General features: G+C 50.5%; 1 protein-coding gene across 1 annotated transcript; it reads left to right on the top strand.

Annotated features, from left to right (window-relative positions):
• Positions 1 to 1,381: 1,381 nt before the first annotated feature.
• On the top strand, positions 1,382 to 22,108 carry LOC115645350 (C-type lectin lectoxin-Enh2-like). Its single transcript, XM_030549880.1, is given in 5 exon segments — positions 1,382 to 1,449; positions 2,625 to 2,704; positions 17,821 to 17,915; positions 19,781 to 19,967; positions 21,684 to 22,108. Coding segments are annotated over 4 exon segments (444 nt in total). The 5' UTR covers positions 1,382 to 1,449; positions 2,625 to 2,637; the 3' UTR covers positions 21,779 to 22,108.
• Positions 22,109 to 24,175: the final 2,067 nt, after the last annotated feature.

Below are 24,175 nucleotides of genomic sequence, written 5' to 3'. Positions count from 1 at the left end.
TCAGTTCAACAGGGTGAGTCAGTTCAATTGTACTCAAACACGTCTCAAACATCCCTGTTTTATGCACACTATATTGGCCTTTTTGCTTTATTTTAAACATGTTGTTTCTGGTTTTGTTTCCCCCCAGAATTGTACTCCACACATTTCAGCTTTTTGCTGTAAACAGGTCTCTTTACACAGAGGCACAAGAGCTGGGATCTCACAAACTTTAAAAGTCATTCAGCCCTTGAAAACAAACCAAGATGCTCCATCAAAACTTTTATCTTATTTAAGGGCCACACAGACCTTCTAACAGAAACACAGATAATCACAAAGCCTTTCCCTATAGATATTTTTATTTACACCTACCGAGTTTTATATCACTTGATTGTTTCCTCCCCATTCTCTAACTTAATCCTTTTAGATTTCTTACAAATGGTCTTTTTCTTAAGCAGGGTCCTGTAACTTTTTGTGCGGACCAGACAGTCAATGTAACTCACTAAGCAGGTATTCTCCAGTTTGGTAATTTTCTTTAAAACACTGTCACGATCTCACAACCTATGGCAATAGCAATGTTTAATAAGCTTTCCAAACACAGGTCAATGCACAGGTCCTGTAGCTTGCAGCCCTCACAATCTTTGAAAAGTTTCTCCCTAAGGCAGTGATTAAGGACAGCAAAACAGCAATGGGTACAATCGCCCGCATGACTTTTTTACACTCACAATGTGGCACTGGAAAACGTATAAGTAATATTTAAGTCCAACTTTTCTACACACAGGGTCATAGTTCATGACCACCTCAGGTGCTCTGGGATGATAAGCCCTGGTACTGGTCATATGATCTAGCAATTCAGGTGTGGATGAGTAATAACCTCAATGTAGGAATGAATCTCCATGTCTTATCTCCAAAGGTGATTTCGAAAATGCCATCTTCATTGATACTGGGAGCTCTGAGCAATGCCCACCCACTGGGGGTCTGACTCAAGGACTCCAATAGCCCCACACCAGACTGTACCCACTGGGGATCCTGCCCACCGACTTCAGGGGGACCCAGCTGATTTACACTCCCTGGGGATCTGCCCGGAACTTTCCATGGGACAAGATGGACATGAGCAGTTGGGCCAGTCAGGGCCAAGGCATGATGGCTCCCCACAGCCACACTGACCTCAGCACTGACCGGGGATGGGGGAGGGAACAGCTTTTATTTTATCAGTTATATGAGCCCTGACAAGCACTTTCTCCTGCTCACACCTCAGCAGATGGGTGTGTCGAGGCTCCTCTTATTTCTATTTGCCTTGCCATTAATGACTGTATCTGTCATCAGCATAGATTTGCATATTCAGTATTGACACCTGGTTCCCTCCCCCCTTCCCTGGACTGGTCTATAAATACCCCAGGCACGATCAGTGTCCCATGCAGGCTGCACTTCATCCGACCTTGCTCCGAAGCAGCTACGCAGAGAGACAATCAGGTGAGACCCTGGTTTCCTCCAGCTTCCTCCTCCTGCTCCGAGTGGCTGGCAGCAGCTGATCCATTATGGGGACTGGGTTCCCTGATCCGGGGCCGTCTCTGTCTCACCCCTTGCTCCCACCCAGCACAGGCCTGCATGCAGTACCCTAACGCCCTGCAGAGCCCTGCCGAGCGCTCTACCTCTCCAGAGCTGGGCCCGGCATCCACTCCTGTGTCCAGTCCCCAATGAAGCATCACTCTGCTGGGCAGCTCTCCCATTGGCCCCCTTCTCCCAGGCATACTGTCACAGGGATCCCAACCCCACCACAAGGTGCAGTGACTATCACCCCTCCCCCCCATCCCAAACACAGTGCTGGCTTTCCAGACACTCGGTCTCTCCGGAGCTGGAGATCTGAGTGTGATTCAAACACCTGTTAGTGGGGAAAAGACCCAGGAGTGGGGTCAGTGGGTGTTTCATGTACCAGGTGCTGGGTGATAACATGAGAGGACTCCATGTTTCTAACACTAAACTGGTCTCTAGTCAGAGAACGATTGCAGAGGTGCTGCACCTGCAGCTGGCATTCCAGCCACGTGCACACAGACTGGCCTCCATCCTGGTGGCACTGGGGCCTCTTCCAAACTCTTCCTTCCTCCCACCTCTGCTCGCCCTCCACGTTCCATGTAGGTGGCTACCGAGGGGACCTGCCAGCCCCAGCACTGGGGAGAGAGGGACAGCGGGAGATGGCAAATGACCCTTCTGAGAACCACTTTGCTCTGTAAACAGGACCCTGTTGCCTGGGACCCAGCCCCCTCTGAGTGGGCCTGGAGTCTCTTTTGACCTCCAGCTCCCCCCTACCTTCATCCCTGGTTCAGGGAGTCCCTGGCAGTGCATATTGCAGAGCCCAGCCACTGAGGAGCTGGGACCTGGCTTCCCTGCCGAGTGTCCAGTTCTGTCCCTGGGGCACGGCTCAGTGAGGGCTAGAGGCGGAAGCCCCTTGGAACCAGGGACATGGGCTCCAAGCTGCATCCCCTCGGGCTGGGGGATCCCTCTCAGGGCCCTTCCAGCCCAGCCAGGCCCTTTAGCAAACAGCCCCAGCTCCAAAGCACTGAAATGCCCCACGAGGGATGGGGTGCGGGTCACACCAGGGGCTGTCTCAGGCTGTCATGCAACATCTCCCTTGTGTGTTTTCTCCACAGGAGAAGAGAGAAGATGGGGCCAGTGGCCTACTTCAGCCTCTTCCTCCTCGGATGCCTGGTCTTTAACCCCTCGCTGGAAGGTGAGTCCCTGCCCGGCCCCTTGGAGCTGGAGACCCCAGGGTCTATTTTCCCTTGTTGGGAAGTGAATTCATTTCAGTCAGGGGCCCCCATGCCCATCATGTGGAAGCAGCCATCACAGCTGGGTCCCCAGAGCCCCTTCCCCACCAAACCCATTAATCCAGACCCCAACCAGCAGTTCAGCACCTGCCCAAGGGGCGAGGAAGCTTCCTGCTACCCCTGGCTCTAAGTGCAGAGGGAATCCCTGAGACATCCTGGGGCTGAGTGTGAGAGACAGGCTCGGAGCTAAACCCGCCCCCATCCAGGGCCGGTGCAACCACTAGGCACCCGAGGCAGTTGCTTAGGGCAGCAAGTGGTTGGGGGCGCCCAGGGCCGTCCTCAGGCATAGGCAGCTGGGTAGGGCACCTGAAAATTTGGGGCACCACTGGGTCTTAGTGTCCACTCTACTGGTTTTCCTATCCCTGTTCTGACCCTTCCTGCAGGCTCTGAGTCTTCCTGGAAAGGGGATCTAGTAGTTAAAAGAGAAAAAATCTCCAGCCTGCCAGACCTATTAGCACAAAACTGAAACTGCTAAAGAGCCATTCAAGGGGTGAAGAAGCCCTTTAACAGGCATTTGCCAACCCCCAGGTATCTACTGACAGTTTCTGAATGTACTGACAGAAAGAACAGGAGAACTTGTTACCATACACACTCTAACGAGAGTGGTAATCAAAATGATCCGCTACAAAAAGTTTTTTTCTCTCCTGCTGGTAATAGCTCACCTTAACTGATCACTCTCCTTAGAGTGTGTATGGTAACACCCATTGTTTCATGTTCTCTGAGTATATATATCTTCCCACTGTATTTTCCACTGCATGCACCCAATGAAGTGGGCTGTAGCCCAGGAAAGCTTATGCTCAAATAAATGTGTTAGTCTCTAAGGGGCCACAAATACTCTTGTTTTTTTTTTTTTGCAGATACAGACTAACACGGCTGCTACTTTGAAACCTGACAAAACCAGTTGTGCATGACTGTAATATTTACTCAGAACATGTCAGTCTTTTGGTGAACTTTGGAGCCAAAAAAACACCCAGACTGGCCGTCTCTGCATAATCCTTTCTGAACCTTTTTTGAACAAAGCACTGACCTGCAAACTACTCATGACACCCCCTTCCTCAAGTAGCCATTAGCCTTTATCTCTATGCATTTACTTGTTAAACTTGCTCTTCCTGTAAAATCTTGATTGATTATGCATGACCATTATCTTTTGTTAATCACTTTGTTTACTTCTGTGTATAAATATTGATGCCCACCCCTAATAAAGGGGCCACACTTATTCTAAAGCTTTTGGGGTAGTGTGTGCCCGTTGATCAACGCATTTGTGTCTGGTCTCTGACAGAATTGTGGGCCCATATTCCAACTCCGCACAACCTCGGGTGTTGGAGAGGTGAGTGAGGACTTGCTTTATTACCTAACAATTTGGGGGCTCGTCCGGGATTCCTTCTGGTGCGGTACCTCTGTCCAGTGGTCAGACCACTCATATATGAATTGGCAAGGCGCCACAGGAGATTTCTCCTAGCCAATTCAATATTGAGGGGTCGTGTATTGGACAGCAGGGTAAACGCCAGTTGGAGGGCTCCTGTCAGACACCATGGGTCAAGGGACTAGCGTGCCTCTTGAGAGTCCGTTGAGGATTGTAAATAAGTTATGGAATGAAGGGAAACTCCCAGTACAGACAGGAATGTCTAGGAAGAAGTTGTACACACTATGTGTAAGGAATTGGACTGGGTATACCGCGGTATTGGCCGACTCGGAGATGAGGTGGCCTTCGTATGGCTCTTTCGAGCAGGCTGCCTTAAGAGGAGTAAAGAGCCAGATCGAAAAAGACCATCCGGGACAGTTATGTTACTGGTTTTGTTGGGACACAGCAGCAGAGCTGTGGAAATCTTTAAAAATTATGGCAGTCAGGTACTCTCCCGAGAGTGAACCCCCTCCAGGTTATTTCGATGAAGGGTGTAGACCACGGCGTGTTTTGACTCGTCAGCTGGTCCCCTCTGCACCTGCCCCTATTCCTCCGCAGGGGAACTCTCTCCTTGTAGCAGAGGGGAATCTGCAGGATCCCAGATTGGAATTTGTGCAGAAGGATGAGGAGGAATTGGAGGGGCCAACCTTGGGAGGAGTAGTTACTAGGCTTAGGTCCAAGCAGGTACAGCAGGGTGCATGCCCCCCCCCTGAGGATAGCCTAGAGGATGTCTCTGTCAAATCTCTTGCGAATAATAAAAGTATGGTTATAGAGATGCCTTTACAGGTGCACGATCAACCTTATATGAGCAATGATGGACGATTGCAACATGCTAGTATTGTGGAATATAAAGGATGGCTAGAATGGGATTTGAAAGAGTGGGGACAGTTGTCAGGGTCTTTTGGGGAAAATCCCCGAAAGATCATAGAACTTCTAGAAAGATTGTTTTTAAGTTATAATCCTACTTATACGGATGTGGATCAGTTGTTAAGTAGAGTTTTGACTGGAGAAGAACGTAGTAGATTGTGGATGGCAGAAAGGACATGGGGAGATAGCAATGCAGCTAATGTTACTTGGATGGATAGGCGGGATCTGGCCGCTGGCTGGAATCCCCTAGACTGGACTCAGCTAAGGCTGACTCAGCTGCGAACAGATAGAGAGCGATTGTTAGAGAGACTCAAGGAAATGGCTCGCCGCTCGCCTAATCAGGCTAAGTTCATGCAGATTCGGCAGGAATCTGATGAGCCGCCCAGAAAGTTCTGGTCGAGGCTATTGGAGGGGGCCCGAATGTTCACTCAGATGGATCCTGAGAGAGAAGCAGACCACCCTACTCTTATTTCATTTTTTGTGAATCAGTCGGTGCCCCCTGTAAGGGATTACTTCTTAAAGTTTCGCCCTGGTTGGGGAGGTGAGTCAGTCACTTCAGTGTTGGAAGTAGCTGATTTTGCCTGGGAGAAAGAAAGGGAAAGTAGTAAAAAGAAAGAGAAAAAGGAAGAATATAAGCTGATGGCTTTAGCTTTTCACGGTGGTGTTCGAGGCAAAGGCCGTGGCCGTGGCAGGGGATTCCAGGGTGCCCGGGGAAGAGGGTCCTGGCGACCCCAGCCATCAGGAAATTGTTTTCAGTGCGGACAGCCTGGTCACTTTAAACGTGAATGCCCCTGGGGACGCCCAGAAGGTCTGGCTGCATCCGCAGATGCTTACACAAGTGAGGAATACACCCCTGCACCACCAGCTCAGCCCATCCCCCAGGCCTGGATCAACTATGGAAAACAGCAGCAGCCGCAGCAAACTCAGCCTCCTCAATGACGGTACCCCGGGGGCGAAGGCAAACAATGTGATGGTCTTATTTCCTTAATGTCTTTAGCCGGCTCCTTTCTCACTTTCTCTCCTCCCAGCGAAGAGCCTCGTTTAACCCTTTCAGTCCAGGGACTGCCTGTCTCTTTCCTCATTGATACTGGGGCTACTTTCTCTCTTTTAAATCATGCCCCCTCTCCCTGGCTATCCTCTGAGGTTAAAACTGCGACTGGGGTGGAGGGCAACCCACAGTCTCTGGGACTCACTTTGCCTTTGAATGTTATTTATGCTGATAAATGTTTTTCTCACCGTTTTCTTTTTTCCCCAGCTTGTCCGATCCCTTTGATGGGCCGGGATTTACTCTGTAAGCTTGAGGCTACTTTAACCTGCACTCCTGAAGGGGTAGGATTATTGATGACAGTGTTAGGAGATTCGGCCCCTACTCAGGGTAATTGGGAAACACCCCCCTCTCTCTCCCCTGACCTCACTGACTTGCCTTCAACCCTCTGGGGAATTTCTGACACTGATGTTGGCCTGCTCCTTTCGGCAGAGCCCGTAAGGATTCAGGTAAAGCCTTCCTTAACCCCCCCGTCAGTCCCTCAATACCCCCTGTCGCTGGAAGCCCGGGAGGGCATCCGCCCCATTATTGAGGGATTCATTGCACAAAAGCTAGTCCGCCCTCAGCGCACTCCCTGTAACACCCCTATACTGCCTGTCAAAAAGCCTCCTAAAAAGGACGGAGACCCTGTTCGTTGGCGCTTTGTACAGGATCTACGAGTTGTTAATCAGTATGTGGTCCCTCTTCATGCAGTAGTTCCTGACCCAGCTACTATCATCAGCCAAATCCCCTGGGATGCTGAATGGTTCACTGTTATTGACTTAAAATCAGCTTTTTTCAGCATTCCTGTGCACCCAGACTCTCAGTATCTCTTTGGTTTCACCTGGGAGGGACAAAGTTATGTCTGGCAACGACTTCCTCAAGGCTACAGAGACAGCCCCACGATTTTCAGCCAGTGCCTCCGCCACGACTTGGAAGGTTTCACCAGTCCGCAGGGATCCACATTGGTCCTATACGTAGATGACATCCTATTAGGTAATCGCGAAGAAGCTGCCCTCCGCATCGATGGTAAGGCACTTTTATTATACCTACACACCAGAGGCCACAAGGTAGACCCTAAAAAGATTCAGTGGGTCTCACAGAAGGTCCGATATCTGGGCTTCCTGTTAACCCCAGAAGGAAGACAGATGGACCCAGCCCGCATAAAGACTATTCAAAACTGCCCTCTACCGAACACCAAGAAACAACTTCGAGGTTTCTTAGGATTAATTGGCTTCTGTCGCCCCTGGTTGCCGTCCTGCGGGGAGTTAAGCAAACCGCTCCACCGACTCACTGCTAACCTTGCTCCTGACCCTTTGCAGTGGTCCCCGGACACTATTCAAGCCTTTCAGTTACTCAAGGACAGTGTGGCCTCCTCCATGTCTCTCCGCCCCCCCAATTACAGCAAACCCTTTCACCTTTTTGTCCACGAGAGGGGCGGAATTGCTAGTGGTGTCCTTACCCAGCTGAGCGGGCCCCACCATTTCCCGCTTGCTTTTTACTCTCAGCAAATCGACCCTGTCGCTCAGGGAACCCCATCCTGCACCCGGACTCTGGCAGCAGCTGCCCTGCTGATCACAAAGGCAAAGAGCCTAACCCTGGGTCATTTTACCACGGTTTGGACCTCTCATGCCTTGTCAGCCCTTCTGCGTAGGGGCACAACCCAAGTCTTTTCGGCCCATCGTCAGCAACAGCTAGAGGCCGAACTCTTAGAAGACACTAACCTAATTTTTGAAAGGTGTGGACCCCTTAATCCAGCTACCTTGCTTCCTGACCTGCCAGTCCCCCAGGACCAGCACGACTGTGTGGAAGTAGTTTCCAGCATCTTACAGATAAGAGACAACCTGTTTGACGTGCCACTGGACAACCCCGATTGCATCCTCTTCTCGGACGGAAGCTCCTTCTATGTTGATGGCAAGCGTTTCACTGGTTATGCTGTCACCTCTGAATGGGACATTCAAGAGGCCGCCTCACTGCCAGGCAACTGGGGAGCCCAAGCCGCTGAACTCTATGCCCTGGCCCGAGCTTGCCAGTTGGCCGCTGGTAAGACCGTTACCATTTTTACTGATAGCAAATATGCTTTTGGAGTTGTGCATTGTCATATCCACCTCTGGAAGTTTCGAGGTTTCCAGACAGCTGCCGGTAAACCCATTCAGCACCTCCCCCTCATCCACAAGCTTTTGGACGCCCTCCAAAAACCCTCCGTCCTGGCTGTAGTTCACTGCCGGGCCCATACTAAAGATAGCAGCCCCGTTACCCGTGGGAATGCCCTGGCTGACGCCTCCGCCAAGAAGGCTGCCACCTTACCTTTAGCCATGCCCACATTGGCTATTGCAACCTCCTCCTTTACTCCACCGCACCCCGTACCAGTACCCGCTGCTGAACTAAAATCATGGGAAAGCCTCGGGGCCACTCTGGTCAAAGGGACCTGGCTTATGCCAGATGGCCGAGCCTGCCTCCCTCGCTCCACATACCCTGTGGCAGTTCGCTGGCACCATGATAAAGGGGGTCACTACGGCACGCACGCCCTCGTGGACACTATCGCTCGCTCTTGGTATGCTCCAGGCATTCAACCCTATTGCCTATCAATAGTGAAAGCATGCAGCACATGTCAGCGTAATGGACCTGCTCCACCTCTTAACAAAATTAAGGGTGGAAGACCTCCGCCTGCTGCTCCATTTCAACATCTTCAAATTGATTTTGCAGATATGCCAAAGGCTTTTGGAAAAAAGCACCTCCTTGTTTTGGTTTGCCCTCTGACTTCCTGGGTCGAAGCTTTTCCTACTGCTAATTGTACTGCTGCCACAGTGGCGAAGATTCTCCTTAGAGATATTGTACCCCGTTTTGGCATCCCTCTTGTGCTCGACTCAGATCGCGGACCTCACTTTACTGGTCATGTCCTTGGCCGTTTAGAACAAGGACTGGGCATTTCACACTCCTTTCATACACCCTACCACCCCCAGTCTAGCGGGAAAGTTGAGCGTATGAATAGGGAACTTAAGTTTACATTGGCTAAATACTGTCAGGAAACAGGATTAAAGTGGCCTCAGGTACTTCCCTTGGTCCTGTTTCACCTTCGTACTCGCCCAACCCGCGCATTGGGATTATCCCCCTTTGAACTGCTCTATGGACACCCCCCTTTCAAAGGCGGGGCGCTACCACGTGCTGATGTTTCACTATTGGGAGGGGATCATATGACTGCGTGTCAGTTTCTCTCCCTACAGGCTCGCCTCCGTACCCTTTGGAAAGCCTCGCAGTTTTCCCAGACCGTGCCGCTGGAGGAACAAATCCACCCGTTCCAACCAGGGGACTTCGTCTGGGCCAAAAAGTTCGTTCGTGACGACACCCTCCAGCCAAGGTTTACTGGACCCCACCAGGTTCTTTTGACAACCCAGACTGCAGTGTTCCTGGAAGGACGCAAATCTTGGATCCACCACTCCCACGTCAAGCCAGCCGTAGTGGACCACAGTGACGGACCAGCAGCTCTTGTCACCACTGAGGACACTGCCTTCGACCAGTGGACCAGCTTACCTCTCTCAGACATTAGACTTAAATTAACTCGAAAAAAATGAGAGGACCCTTTATTCTGACAACTGTATGTTTTTTATGCTTTTTCAGTTTATTTTCTGCTTATGAAGATAATGCTTTTATTAGATATTCCCATGAGGTTAAAACTCGTATTTTAGGAAATAGAAGTGATTGCTGGGTATGTACTCAATTTCCAGTAAATGCAGCACAGGGACTCCCCTTCACACCCATTCCCCTAACCACTGCTAATATGACTTGGATGCCACCGACTAGAATAAAAGATCCAGTCCAACCCAATCTTACATGGGACAAAACAGAAGTGCCAATTAACAAATATCTCAGGGTAACCAATCAAACAGGATCACTGTGTTTTGTTAAAGAAAAAGGGTCAACTTTTGTGGGAACAAGTAAATGCAACATATATTTTAATGGCACCGCCTTTAGTAAAAATCTTGGCTTCAAGCCTTGCGCATCCCACTTATCCCATATGTGGATCCCTCACCCCGATCCAACCTTTTCAACTTTTTCATGGAGGGGCAGGTTTTCAGAGTCAGTTTTTAAAAAGCCCTGCTCAGAGCTCGAGGGTGTCCAACTAATTGTTAAAGGATACACAATTGCCTTCTACAACTGCTCAAGCAGTACTACACTGCCCTTTGAGGACAACACTACCAAATTGTGCCTCTGCAGTTCACACAACGACCCCTCTGCGTTACCAGGGGAACAGTGGTACAACGGGCGGTGGGTTACCTCCTACTTTGAGAAATGGAATACCCAAAACGCATTATATGGAACATACTGGGTGTGCGGGCCCAAGGCTTATTATTTCCTCTCCCCTGATTGGGCAGGGTCATGTTATTTGGCATGGCTAGCACCGCCTTCTCGGATCTCCCTCACCCCCCCTCATTTTCCCCACGTTCGTAACATCCGTGAAACTGACAGAGATATTAATCTCCGTGATGGTTTGTCCTGGCAGCGGTGGGCTGGTCACACTAGCTTGAAGGGTGCTATCATCCATCTACAGGGACTATTAGAATCTTTGACCAATGAAACTGCAACCCTATTTGAGAACCAGGCCGGGGAAATGTCCCAGCTGCGCCAGTTGGCTTTGCAAAACAGAATGGCTTTAGATATGATGTTAGCAGCCCAGGGAGGAACTTGCGCCCTCATAAATGAAGAATGCTGTGTTTTTGTAAATGACACCTACTCTGACACTTTTCAACGTACCAAACACCTAAGGGAAATGGCTAAAAACTACTCCTCTGGCCAGCCACCTTATGATTGGTGGGGAGCCTTATGGAATTGGCTGCCCGGATTTGGGTGGGTTAAAAACCTCTTGGTGGGTGTTGTTGGGGCCATGGTAGTCCTTATAATACTGTGTTGCTGTATTCAGTGTGTCCCCTCCCTCATAAACTCATGTAAGTCAGTTTATTCTTTTCCCACTTCAGCTAAAAGCCTTACTCTCTTCGAATTGGCCCAGGCTGAAATTGCCAAGCGGCCCTTGAGATCTTGAAATAGGGTGTAGCTTTTTGATTAATAGTTATCTCAAAGCTACAAATGGAGGAATGTTGGGTCTAAACTTTTGGTGAACTTTGGAGCCAAAAAAACACCCAGACTGGCCGTCTCTGCATAATCCTTTCTGAACCTTTTTTGAACAAAGCACTGACCTGCAAACTACTCATGACACCCCCTTCCTCAAGTAGCCATTAGCCTTTATCTCTATGCATTTACTTGTTAAACTTGCTCTTCCTGTAAAATCTTGATTGATTATGCATGACCATTATCTTTTGTTAATCACTTTGTTTACTTCTGTGTATAAATATTGATGCCCACCCCTAATAAAGGGGCCACACTTATTCTAAAGCTTTTGGGGTAGTGTGTGCCCGTTGATCAACGCATTTGTGTCTGGTCTCTGACAGAATTGTGGGCCCATATTCCAACTCCGCACAACCTCGGGTGTTGGAGAGGTGAGTGAGGACTTGCTTTATTACCTAACAGTAACACCCATTGTTTCATGTTCTCTGAGTATATATATCTTCCCACTGTATTTTCCACTGCATGCACCCAATGAAGTGGGCTGTAGCCCAGGAAAGCTTATGCTCAAATAAATGTGTTAGTCTCTAAGGGGCCACAAATACTCTTGTTTTTTTTTTTTGCAGATACAGACTAACACGGCTGCTACTTTGAAACCTGACAAAACCAGTTGTGCATGACTGTAATATTTACTCAGAACATGTCAGTCTACAGGACCTTACTTTAAAATTTGCTTTAAAAATATTTCATTAGTGAGTTGGTGAAGATTATAAAATCACATCTCTAAAAAATCCTTGCACAGATTTTTAGATGCACAATCATCTTTAGCCTTAAATGCTGGGATCGTCAGACATATGGTTTTTTAAATAAATTCTTCAAAAGAGCCCCCCATATCTAAAATACACATTTTAATTACTATAGTAAAAAAAACTTACTTCCAAAGTCTTCCTGTCCTTTCTGTCCATCCATTTCTCCCTTCACCACGCCCCCACCATTCCCACTGAAGAGAGCCCTTAAAGGGACAACAGCCCTTTACTTCCAGATAGCTGGGCAGAGTTTCCCTTTCTTTACTTCTGACTATCTGATGAAATAGTTTAAAGCAAAATCAGTACCTTAGTAAAATACGCAATCCTTTGTTATGCCTAAAATCTTTGGAAACATATTTTTTGAAGTTGGTGAAATTTCATAAACATGTGTTTTGTTATGGAGATCACACACAGTAAATTAGTTTTTCCTTTTTCTAAAAGCAATGAACATTGTTATGAACACACTAAACCTCTGTGACTGATTAATTTAAAATAATGTCTGTTTCAGTGAGTTAAATATGCAGTAATCTTTAATATGCAGTAAACTTTATGAAGGCTTAAGAGTACATTTTAAATATAAAATCAGCTTAGAAATACTGATTAAGAAAATGTAAAACAGAGAAGAGCTGCATCATGTATTCCATAATATTGAATGTTGTATTCAGCAAGACAGCTGACTCACCCTTACTACAAAGTTTTTGAAAATAAATGTCTGACAAATTTAAGGGCATATTAAAAAACCTGTGACTGACATTTTTTATTCTCAAGTTTAGTGCTTTTAATTCGGTACCTCCTGCACGTCCATTCTGTGTGAGGGAGAGGGTACAGCGGTCTCTGCAGGGAACTGTGACTTTCTGCCACCGTGAGGCGGCCGGGCGTCTTGTCATTCTTTCTGCCTTGTCCCTCTGCCCCGCCCCCACTGGGCTGCAAGCTCAAGCTGCCGTTGGTTTGCAGGAGCGGCAAGCCCCAGCCATGGAGGAGCTGGCGCGGTGCAGGGGAACCGGAGCCCTACAAAGGCAGTGGTGGTGCCACTAATGAGGAGCACCATGCCCCCCGCCCCTCCTGCCCAGGCAGCAGCTGGTGCCTCCCCAGGGGGCTCCTGCAGGCTGCAGCAGATGCATGCGGGCAGAGGCCCCCATGCGCCCCCTGGCTCCTTCCTCACCACACTTGGGCTCTGTGGATCCTCAGCATGAGAGCCGCCCCCGGGGCACAGGGCCCTGAGCCTGCTCCGGGAGGGGCAGCAGCAGCTCACACACCCGGGAGTCGCAGAGCCCGAGCATGGCGAGAGGAGAGCCGGGGGGGTGGTGCACAGGGGCATCTGCTACAGGAGCCTCTAGAAAGCAGCTCCTCCCTGCCGAGCTGCTGCAGCGGCCCAAGCCCAGCAAAGCCAGGGAGTGGACTCAGGGTGGGGGCCGCTGGGGTGGGGCGAGGTGGGGTGGGGAGGGGTCACGGGGGGGCTGTGCACCCCCCAGGGGAGTTCAGGGGTGGGGAAGGGGGAACCTGGTCTGGGGAGCAGCCGTGGGCATAGCTGGCCTCTGGGGTCTATAAAGGCTCGTTGGGATTTGCCCCTCAATGAACCAATGTTATGGGGGGAGGCAGAGGGCACAAGGTGGAAGTTTTGCCTAGGGTGCAAAATATCCTTGCACCGGCCCTGCCTCTGTCTCCTGACGAGGCTTAGAGGGGGACTTTCCCCACCGGGTGAGGGGGAGGCATCCCAACCAGGGAACAGAATGTGCCAATAACATCCCAAACAAGTGACAGCTATCTCTTTTCATTGGACTCAAAATGGCACCTCTTCGTAAACTTGACCCTTCTGCTTTGGGATAATCCAGACTCTTCCCTCCTCCCCTTCCAAGTCTACAGCCAATGTATATGGCCAAACCGGACAGTCTCTGTGCAAAAGAATAAATGGACACAAATCTGACATCAGGAATCATAACATTCAAAAACCAGTGGGAGAACACTTCAACCTCTCTAACCATTCAGTGACAGACTTGAAGGTGGCAATTTTTCAACAAAAAAACTTCAAAAACAGACTCCAAAGAGAGACCGCTGAACTCGAATTAATATGCAAATTAGATACAATTAACTTAGGTTTGAACAGAGACGGAATGGTTGGGTCATTACACTAATTGAATCTATTTCCCCATGTTAAGTATCCTCACACTTCTATGAGTCATCTCACTTATCACTTCAAAAGTTGTTGTTTTTTCTGCTGCTGCTACTACTCTTCTCAATTGATTGGCCTCTTACAGACGGTATGGGTACTTCCACCTTTTCATGTTCTCTGTGTGTATAAATATCTTCTTGCTGTATGTTCCAGTCTATGTATCCAATGAAGTGGGCTGTAGCCCACGAAAGCTTATGCTCAAATAAATTTGTTAGTCTCTAAGGTGCCACAAGTACTCTTGTTCTTTTTATAAATTGACTGTTTCATAATTTGTTCCAGTCTCTTTCCAGGTATCGAAGTTAGGCTATAGGTCTATAATTTCCCAGATCTTCTTTGTTCCCCTTTTTAAAGACAGGTACTATGTTTGCCCTTCTCCAGTTCTCTGGGACTTCACCCATCCTCCATGAGTTCTCGAAGATTATCACTAATGGTTCCAAGATTGCTTTAGCTAGTCCCTTATGTATCTTAGGATAAATTTCATCAGGTTCTGCCTCTGAGCAACATATAAATGATCTAAACATTCTTTAACCTGTTCTTTCCCTATTATGGCTTGCATTCCTTCCCTATTTTTGATATTAATTATGTTAAGTACCTGGTTGCAATTTCCTGTAAACAGAGTCTAGATGAGCTCTCCCCTGACATCTAGTGGTGAACTGCAGAAAAAGACTTCAGTATCTGATCTCGTTTGCATGGACACACACCCCCTGCCTAGGTGCTCAGCATGATGAGACTGCTTGCCCAAATGATCACTTGTGGCTAGTGTTCGATCCCCAGTCTCCTTGTTATTGGCGCAGGAGTAACAAAGGGTTGCTATTCATGTTGTGTGAATCAAAAGCAGCAGAACTGTACCGGGCAAACCCCAGTGGAGGGACTCACTCTCAACTAAAAAGCACTTGCTAGGCAGGGAACATGAGTGCCAAAAGGAGTTGAGAGAAAGAGAGAAGGGACAGGTATTATTTATACCTGGTGAGTTAGGGGGTGGGGTGTGGTGTGGTGTGGTGTGGTGTGGTGTGGTGTGGTGAAGGCTCCTAGATGCCATTTGATTCTTCCTCTCTCCATGGTATAATAAAAGAGCTAATTTAATCTCACTTGAAAGTCTTGTTACATGCTGCAGAGCTGAAATCACTGACACCTAAATTTAAGTATTAGACTTACTTTGGGACAGTGTCTCTATTGCAAGAAACTGCCCAGGGTGCACCAGCAGTGAGGCTCCACCACTAACAGCTGAAATCATTGAGAGCTTTGCAAAGTGTGGGAGAGCACTGAAGACATCTTGACAAGAGGGCAGCTGGTGGAGAGATGTGGCAAGCAGCCAGCAGAGAAGCTGGTGGAAAGGGCCAGAGCAGAGCCCAGCAAAGGTTGGCAATCAGCCATTGGGGCAACGAGCAAGTGCCTGATCAGTGCATTGTGTAAGGTGCCTCAGTACCCCACCCCACACTGCCTTCCACACAGAGCGGGAGGTGAACTTTGTGAATGAACCTCTGAACTCTGGAGTTGCACTGGGCAAGGACAGCACTCATGAATAGGATACAGAAAAGAGACGGGCACATTAAAAGGACTTTTGGGTTGCTGGACTTAAAACCCTGAGGGGAAAAGGACACTGCTCAACTTACTTGGGGTGGGTCTTTTGATCATGGTTTGTGTTTATGAGCCCTAGTTGCGGTGTTTTCCAAATTAATGCTGAGTTACTCCCCTCCTTTTATTAAAAGTTTTTGCTCCACTCAGACTCCGTGCTTGCAAGATGGGAAGTATTGCCTCTTAGAGGCACCTGGGGTGGTGTGTTATTGTCCCAGGTCACTGGGTGGGGGCTTGAGCTGGTTTTGTGTTGTATTGTTGAAAAGCAACGACTAGATACTGAAGCTGGCCCTTGTTGCTGCTGGTTCCACCTGGCAGAAGAGTTACATTCCCTTTTAATGAAGATTGAAGCAAAATAGACATTCAGCACCTTTGCCTTCTTGATGCCATCGGTTATTAGCTCTAATTCCCAGCTAAGCTGTATACTTGCCTTCATCTTTCTCTTGGCTCCCAATGTATCTATAGAAACTCTTCTTACTGCCTTTTAGACTCCTTGCTAGGTGTCATCATTTTGTGCCTTTGTGTCTTTCTGATTTTGTTTGTACAGTTTTGTGTTATTCTGTTGTGCCCCTCCTTTGCAATTCGTCCATGTTTTCACTTTCTATAGGATTCCTTTCTGATTTTCAGGCAATTGAAGAGCTCCTGATGGCCTCTCACTGGCCTCTTATTATTCTTCCCATCTCTCCTTTGCATCAGACTAGCGTGCTGTTGTGTCTTTAACAGTGTCTCTTTGAGACACTGCCAGCTTCGCTGAGCTCCTTTTTCCCTTAGATTTTCTTCTGATGGGACCTTACTGACCAGTTCTCTGAGTTTGTTAAGACAGCTTCTTTGAAGTCCATTGTGTTTATTCTGCTGCTGTAATTCCTACTCTTCCTCAGAATCATGAAATCTTTCATTTCACAGTCACTTTCACCCAGTTATCTTCAAACTTCAGATTCACAACCAACTCCTCTCTGTTAGTCAGAATTAAGTCTAATGTGGCTTTTCCCCTATTTACGTTCTCCACTTTGGGAAATAAGAAGTTACCCCCAATACATTCTAAGAATGTTCTGAACATTTTATGTTTTGCCATATTGTTTTCCCAGCAGATATCTGGGAAGCTGAAGTCCTCCCATTAGTACTAGGTCTTGTCTTTTGGATATTTCTGTTATTTGTTCTAGAAATACCCCATCCTTCTCCTGATGTGGTGGGCTCAAGTAGATCCCTACCATGACATCACCCTTCTTTTTTCCCCTTTTATCTTTATCCAGAGACTTTCAGTTGCTCTGCCTCTCACCTACTGAACCTCAGAACAAGTGAACATTCTTGATGTCTAACGCAATACCTCTTCCTTTTTACTCTGCCTGTCACTCCTGCACAAGCTATACCTCTCCCTACCAACATTCCAGTCAGGAGATTTATCCCACCAAGTCTCTTTGATACCAATTAAGTCATAATGTAGCTTCTATACTAATACTTCCAGTTCTTCCATGTATTCCCCATACACCTTGAATTTGTGTAGAGACATCAGAGACGTACAGCAGATTCCTGCACTGTTATCCCTCTTGTTGCTCCTATGACCCCACTGTAATTTTCCTTACCCCCTCCCCCGCCAACATTTAGCCTTCCACTAAGGTCACCAGTGGGATTTTGTCACCCGCCCCTTTTGAACCTAGTTCAAAACCCTCCTCATTAGGTGGGCAAATCAGTATGTGGGGTCCCCATGACACCCAGTACTCTCCATCCTCACCCCACAGTCTCCTCTGTCCTCTGACTCAACCCCCTGTTCCACCTCCCTGTCAGGTTCCCCAGTGCTCCTGCACAGATCACCTTCCTTGAAGACAGCCCAGTTCCTGCCCCCTTGGAGAGAAGACAATGGTAATTTTCAGTAGGACAGCCGCATGGCCATGGACAAAGGGGCAAGGAAGTGGCAGCTGGTTTAACTGACTGGCTTCAGCCCCATTGAAAGTCATAGGAGATAGTGGCCATTTTGACAGAGGGCAAATGTTCACAGGATTTGGGGAGATCTGGAGAAGCTGGAAGGATGACAGCCGGCAGTTCTGCTCCGATTCTCTTCTCTGAAACAGTCTCTCACCGCACTGTTCTCTCTTCCCTTCCCATCCCCTCTCTCGGATCAGGAATAGGGGCCACGTCCTGTCCCCCTGAATGGCTCCTCTACCAAGGCCACTGCTATGCGTTCTTCCCCGAAAAGGTGTCCTGGTCAGAGGCTGAGGTACGAGGCTTTTCTCAGGGATCGCAGGGGTGGGGTGGGTTAGTCGGCAGGGGCTGGAGGGGTTTGGTGACACCACCAATGGCCCCATTATGTACCCCTGCAGAGGTGGGGTGGGGAGGCTGCAGAAGTGGAAGCAGCCACTTCCCCTCAGGGCAGCAGGCACGGAAACGGTGTAGCACGGCCGGAGGAGCCATGCGGGGGCAGCAGACGTGACCGGAGGAGCGAGGGGGCCGGTTCCTCGGCTCAGGGCTCGACGGCCAAGTGCTGCCCGCCCCTTGCTAAAGCGGCGGGTGGGGGAAGGCGAAAGGGCCCCTGTGCCTTTAAGGCCGCCTGGCTGGCGAGCCCCACATGGCGCGCACATAGTGCTGGGAGCAGGCTGGGGACAGGCGGCAGCGCAGGACGGAAGGTGAGCGGGGGGTCCGGTCGGGGGGCGTGGCCAGAGGAGGAGCCAAGGGGGCGTGGCCAGAGGTGGAGCCAAGGGAGGGCGCCTTTTTTCTGTTTGCTCCCCCTACACTGAAAACCTGGCTACACCACTGCTGCCAGGATCTCCTTTCCCCACTCCCAGGGTCTCCCATCTGCACTCCACCTTTAACCCCTGCCCTCCCACACCCCTTCCGTCTCCATCCTGGCATCAGCTCTGACTCCCCCTTGGCTTTTCCCTTCTAAATATAGCCAGGCCTTGCTCTCCCCATCATCAAACTGACCGTTGACCTGCACCAGCCTCTCCAGTTACCGCCCGTCTCCCTTCCCCCTGCCAGCTCATGCAATGTGCCGTGTCCTCCCCCTGCACCCCACATCCCGTCTCCACTCCACTCTAAACAAGTTTTCTAGTAACTTTTTCCTGCCCAAGCCTTGAGCCTCTGCTCCCCAGTGACCTATGCACTGCCCCAGACACTGCTGGTCACTCCCTCAGCTTGGGGATCCCGTCCTTGCCTGGTTCTCCTTAGGAGAGCCCCCAGCTCCTTACGGCAGGGAGATGAAGGGGAGCAGTCACAGGCTGGGAAGGGGCCCCAGAGGGGGAAGGAGCCATTATGATCACAGAACTAGAAAGAACCTCTGGGGTCACTGAGTCCAGCCCGTGCTATGGCCGGCAACCCCATCACACCACCCCCTTTGTAAACCTATCAAGCTCCATCTGAAGCTTTGTCTCCATCAGTTTCCTTTCCCTCCCCCCTGCACAGGGAGGTGCTGGGGTCAGGAGGCTCCCTGAATAGCACATACAGACTCGGCCCCTGGATCCCCCGCCCCAGACCTGAGACTAGACTGGACCCAGAGCGATAGATGTGAGAGGCTCTGTATCCCGTTCTCTAGTGTCCTCAGGCCTCGAGCTCCCCTAGGCCTGGCAATGGATGGGCACTAGTTCTCTAACCCCAAAGCCAGCTAGTCCCCCCATGAGCTGAGGCCAGGCCAGAGCCAGCACCCCTAGAGGTGAGATGCCCCATGTCCCCTTCTCTGATTCTACTGAGCTTCCCAGTCCTGCTAACTGGGATCAGACTGACGCTGAGCCCACTGGAGGGAAAAAGGCCCCGTGTCCCATTCACTGATCCATCCAGCAGCTCCATCACAGATGCACTTTTATTTTGCTTACACAGGATGAGAACCCACCAGTGCCCCCCGGGGGGCCATGCCCATGGGGTTTAGGGACTAGAACACACTCCAGAGTGACTCTGCTCCATCATGAGATAAGTAGTTAATTCAGGCAAAGGGCTTGGAAGGGAGATGGTGAAATTCATGTGCTAAGTGTTACTATTAGATCAGCGACTCCAGGTCCCGTCCCCCTGAGCTGGCCTCTCCCCACCAACTGCCCCACGGCCCTTCCCCGACTCTCCCACTGCCTGAGTGGGGCACTTCTGTGTTGGGTTTAGGTGTTTTTATGGTGCCTTGTCACCAAGGTCTCTTCTTCCCGGGACCCCATGACCTTTCTCCCGTCTCTGCAGAACAGACGCTGGAAGTGGACAGATGGCTCCCTGTATCGCTTCAGTAGCTGGAATGCTGGAGAACCATATAACCTGAACGACAATGAGGACTGCATTGAGCTGGTGAAAAACACAGGCAAGCTGGTGAGCTACAAGGGTAAGCAGACAGTTGAAACACACATGCACCAACCAAGGGGCCAAGACAGGACCATGGCCACACACTCCAGGCTCCCTCTGCAGGCATGGCCTCCTGTCCTGACACCCTGTCTCACTTGCTCAGCTCACACTGCCGCTCTCTCTCCCCTGATCTCATCCGAAAATTTCTCCCCATGTGTCCCAGTTTGAGGTTCAGCCCTAGTCAGAAGCAGGCCATCCAGTACATTTGGTCCCAGATGATCAGTTAAAGGGAAAGACCAGAGCAGAGCTATTGCCTACTAGGTGGCATGTAGGGACTCTTTGGGTGGTGCCTTGGTGGCTTTTGCCACCCTGATTCTGGAGGCAGCCAGGGGACTATTTTGGCCTCAGGAAAATTTAGAGCAGCCTCAGGGCTGCTCTGACAGTGGCAGTAACAACTTGGATGGCCAGAGCACAGGGGCTTCAGCCACACCCCAGCCTGTCCCCTGTGCTGGGGAGGCCAGGACTGGGCAGGGCAGCTGTCTCTGCTGGGTTCCCCTCTACAAGAGGAATCCCCAACTGGCCATTAAGCCAGCTTCCTGCTGTCCATGTTGCTGGAGAGGTGTAGGGGGCTGGAGTGGAGCTTAAGGCCTTGTCCCCTTGGCTGGCAGTAGGACACGGAGCTGGGTGAACAGGGAAAGCTCACTAGCTATTTCATGAGTGACTCATTCTTCATGGGCCATGCTAGTCACACGGCCTCACCCACCCTCCGATGCGCCTGAGTCTGAGTGTTCAGCAGCGTTGGCACGACTGCTCCTTCCCCCACAAACTCACACTGGGCAGGACTTTTCCCCCCACTGTCTCCTACATAAAAGTGTCACTCATCCAATCCTGGAGCGGGAACAATGCCATGTGACCTGCACGACCAATCACACACACAGCTAATAGTTGACGTACATAACCATTTCTGAATAACGCTCCCGGGGCTGTGTGGCTCTGCCAATGGGAAAGAGGGTGAAATTCACAGCAATTCATCAACCTGAATCCGTAGTGCTAGGTCCCCTGGGCAGAGATGCTGCCTCTGGGCCCTGCCCAAACCCACATGTGTAGGAGGTGGAGGTAGGGCTGGCTCATTCAGCACAGAGCCAGCCGGCTTCTCTCTTCCTGAGCTTGTCTCCCTGCGGGCACCTAGCCAGGGCTCTGTGCTCTCCTTTCTGGCCTTTTGAGGGTTGTTGGCAGGAAGAGGAGGTAACAGCAGTCGCAGATCGAGAGGCAGCCTGGTCTAGTGGACAGGTATGGGGCTGTGACTCTGGAGACCTGGCTTCTATTCCTGGACCTGCCATTGATCTGCTGGGTGACCTTCCCTGCTCTGGGCCTCAGTTTCCCTACACACCTCTTGTCTATTTAGACTGTGTGCTCTCTGGGGCAGGGACTGTCTGTCATTGTGTGCATGCACCACATCTAGCACCAAGAGGCCCCCTCGTGCTCTCATCAGACATATTCCAGCACAATAGAAGAGGGTCTGCCGCTGACACAGCATCCCTCAGGGAGCGAAGGAGCCTGTCCCTGTCTGAGGTACATGGGGCTTCATCTCCAGCCTCCTCATCCTCACAGCCCCATGCCCAGGAGCTGGGGGAGGGGTCTTCTCTCAGCAGGGTGCATGGGGGGGTCACTGTAAGGGCAGGAATGGCCCCACTCGCCCTTCCCCCACCCCAGTGATTTCTGTTTTACCTTCTAGGTTTTAAGAATTGGAACGATCAAGTCTGTAACACGAAGAATGGCTATGTTTGCAAGTATGGACTGTAGCGAGGGGAGTCACTCGCCTGCACCTGAAGGGGGACCTCAGCACCTGGGATGCAAAAGAACTGGGCTCCTTGGGCATAATCAGGCAATGTCCCAGGCTTTCCGATGCCTTTGCTGCATGGAGGGCCTATCCCCTCCCTCCCTGAGAGACCAGCTCTCACTTCCCTAGGTGTCTCTGTTCTAGTGACACACCTGCCCCTTTCCTCTCTTCCCCTCAGTGCCTGCAGCCCACGACAAGAATAAACTCTCCTGAGCATGCAGTTGTGTGTGTGTCTCCTCTGTCCCATTCCTGGCCCCACGTAGACACGTCCATCCAGCCCCTCGGACTGTGTCCTGACCCCCCCAGATCCCAGTGGAGCAGAGGACGGGGACCCCTAGAGGGAGGCAGGATGGGCAGGGGCAGCTCTAGGCACCCGCAAAGCAAGCACCTGCTTGGGGCAGCCCATTTGCAGGGGCGGCATGGGAGCTGAGAACCAACAAGGGGCTCTGGGAGCTGTAGTTCCTTGGTTAGCTCCCTGCCTATAGAGCCAGCCCTGGAGCAGGGAAAGAACTACATTTCCCAGCATTCCCTTGGCCACTACCAAGTGGAAAGGAAGGAGGGGGACCTCATGCAGTACCATGCTGTGAGTGGAGATTTGCACTGTGAATGGTAGGGAGACCATATTTTAACATTCAGAAAACAGGACACTCCATGGGGAAGGAGGGTCGCCCCACCCTGCCACCATCCACTCCCTCCGACTGCCCCTCACAGAAACCCCAGCCTATCCAACTCCCCCCCTGCTCCCTGATCACCCCCTCCTGGGACCCCTGCCCCCAGCTGCCCCCCAGGACCCCACCCCTATCTAAGCACTGCTGGTCCTTGTCCCCTGATTGCCCCCTCCCGGGAGCCCTGCCCCTAACTGCCCCCCAGGACCTCACCCCCTATCTAAGCGCTGCTGGTCCTTGTCCCCTGATTTCCCCCTCCCAGGACCCCTGCCCCAACTGCCCCCCAGGAACCCACCCTCTATCTAAGCACTGCTGGTCCTTGTCCCCTGAATGCCCCCCACAGGACCCCTGCCCCTAACTGCCCCCCCAGGACCCCACCTCCTATCTAAGCACTGCTGCTCCTTGTCCTCTGATTGCCCCCCACAGGACCCCTACCCCTAACTGCCCCCTAGGATCCCACCCCCTATCTAAGCCTCCCTTCTCCTTGTCCCCAACTGCCCTCTCTTGAGACCCCCCCCCAACTTCCCCCCAGAACCACACCCGCTGCCTGTCCCCTGACAAACCCCTGGCACTCCCATGCCTATCCAATTGCTGCCTGTCCCGACTGCCCCCCCAAACCCCAGACCCATCTAACCCCCCTGTCATAAACAGATAGCTAAGGGTTAATGTCTCTTTCACCTGAAGCACCTGACCAGAGAACCAATCAGGAAACCGGATTTTTTCAACTTTGGGTGGAGGGAAGTTTGTGTCTGAGGTTTTTGTTTTCTGTCTGCCTGCTTTCTCTGAGCTTTGGAGGAGTAGTTTCTACTTTCTAGTCTTCTGTTTCTAAGTGTAAGGACAAAGAGATCAGATAGTAAGTTATATGGTTTCTTTTCTTTGGTATTTGCATGAATATAAGTGCTGGAGTGCTTTGATTTGTATTCTTTTTGAATAAGGCTGTTTATTCAATATTCTTTTAAGCAATTGCCCTGTATTGTGTCACCTTAATACAGAGAGAACATTTGTATGTATTTTTTCTTTCTTTCTTTTTATATAAAGCTTTCTTTTAAGACCTGTTGGAGTTTTTCTTTACTTCAGGGAAATTGAATCTGTACTCACCAGGGAATTGGTGGGAGGAAGAGATCGGGGAGATCTGTGTGTGTTGGATTTGCTAGCCTGATTTTGCATTCCCTCTGGGAGAATAGGAAAGTTCTTTTTGTTTCCAGGATTGGGAACAGAGAGGGGGAGTCACTCTGTGTAGTTTCACAGAGCTTGTGTCTGTGTATCTCTCCAGGAGCACCTGGAGGGGGGAAGGGAAAAAGGATTATTTCCCTTTGTTGTGAGACTCAAGGGATTTGGGTCTTGGGGTCCCCAGGGAAGGTTTTTCAGAGGGACCAGAGTGCCCCAAAACACTCTAATTTTTTGGGTGGTGGCAGCAAGTACCAGGTCCAAGCTGGTAATTAAGCTTGGAGGTTTTCATGCTAACCCCCATATTTTGGACGCTAAGGTCCAAATCTGGGACTAAAGTTATGACACCCCCCTTCTCCCTGCCCCTGACTGCCCCCTTGAACCTCTGCCCCATCCAACCTCTCCTGCTCCCTGTCCCTTGACTGCCCCCCCCGGAACCTCCTACCCCTTCTACAATGCCCCAACCCCTTACGGTGCCACTCAGACCAGCGTGTCTGGCTCTGCGCAGCACCAGACACGCTGCTGCATACATGCTGCTGTGCTCCCCCGCGGAGC

The sequence above is a fragment of the Gopherus evgoodei genome, chromosome 1 (assembly GCF_007399415.2).
Source record: "Gopherus evgoodei ecotype Sinaloan lineage chromosome 1, rGopEvg1_v1.p, whole genome shotgun sequence".
In the NCBI taxonomy this organism is placed as follows: domain Eukaryota; kingdom Metazoa; phylum Chordata; order Testudines; family Testudinidae; genus Gopherus; species Gopherus evgoodei.
This window is presented reverse-complemented; position numbering and strand designations above follow the sequence as displayed.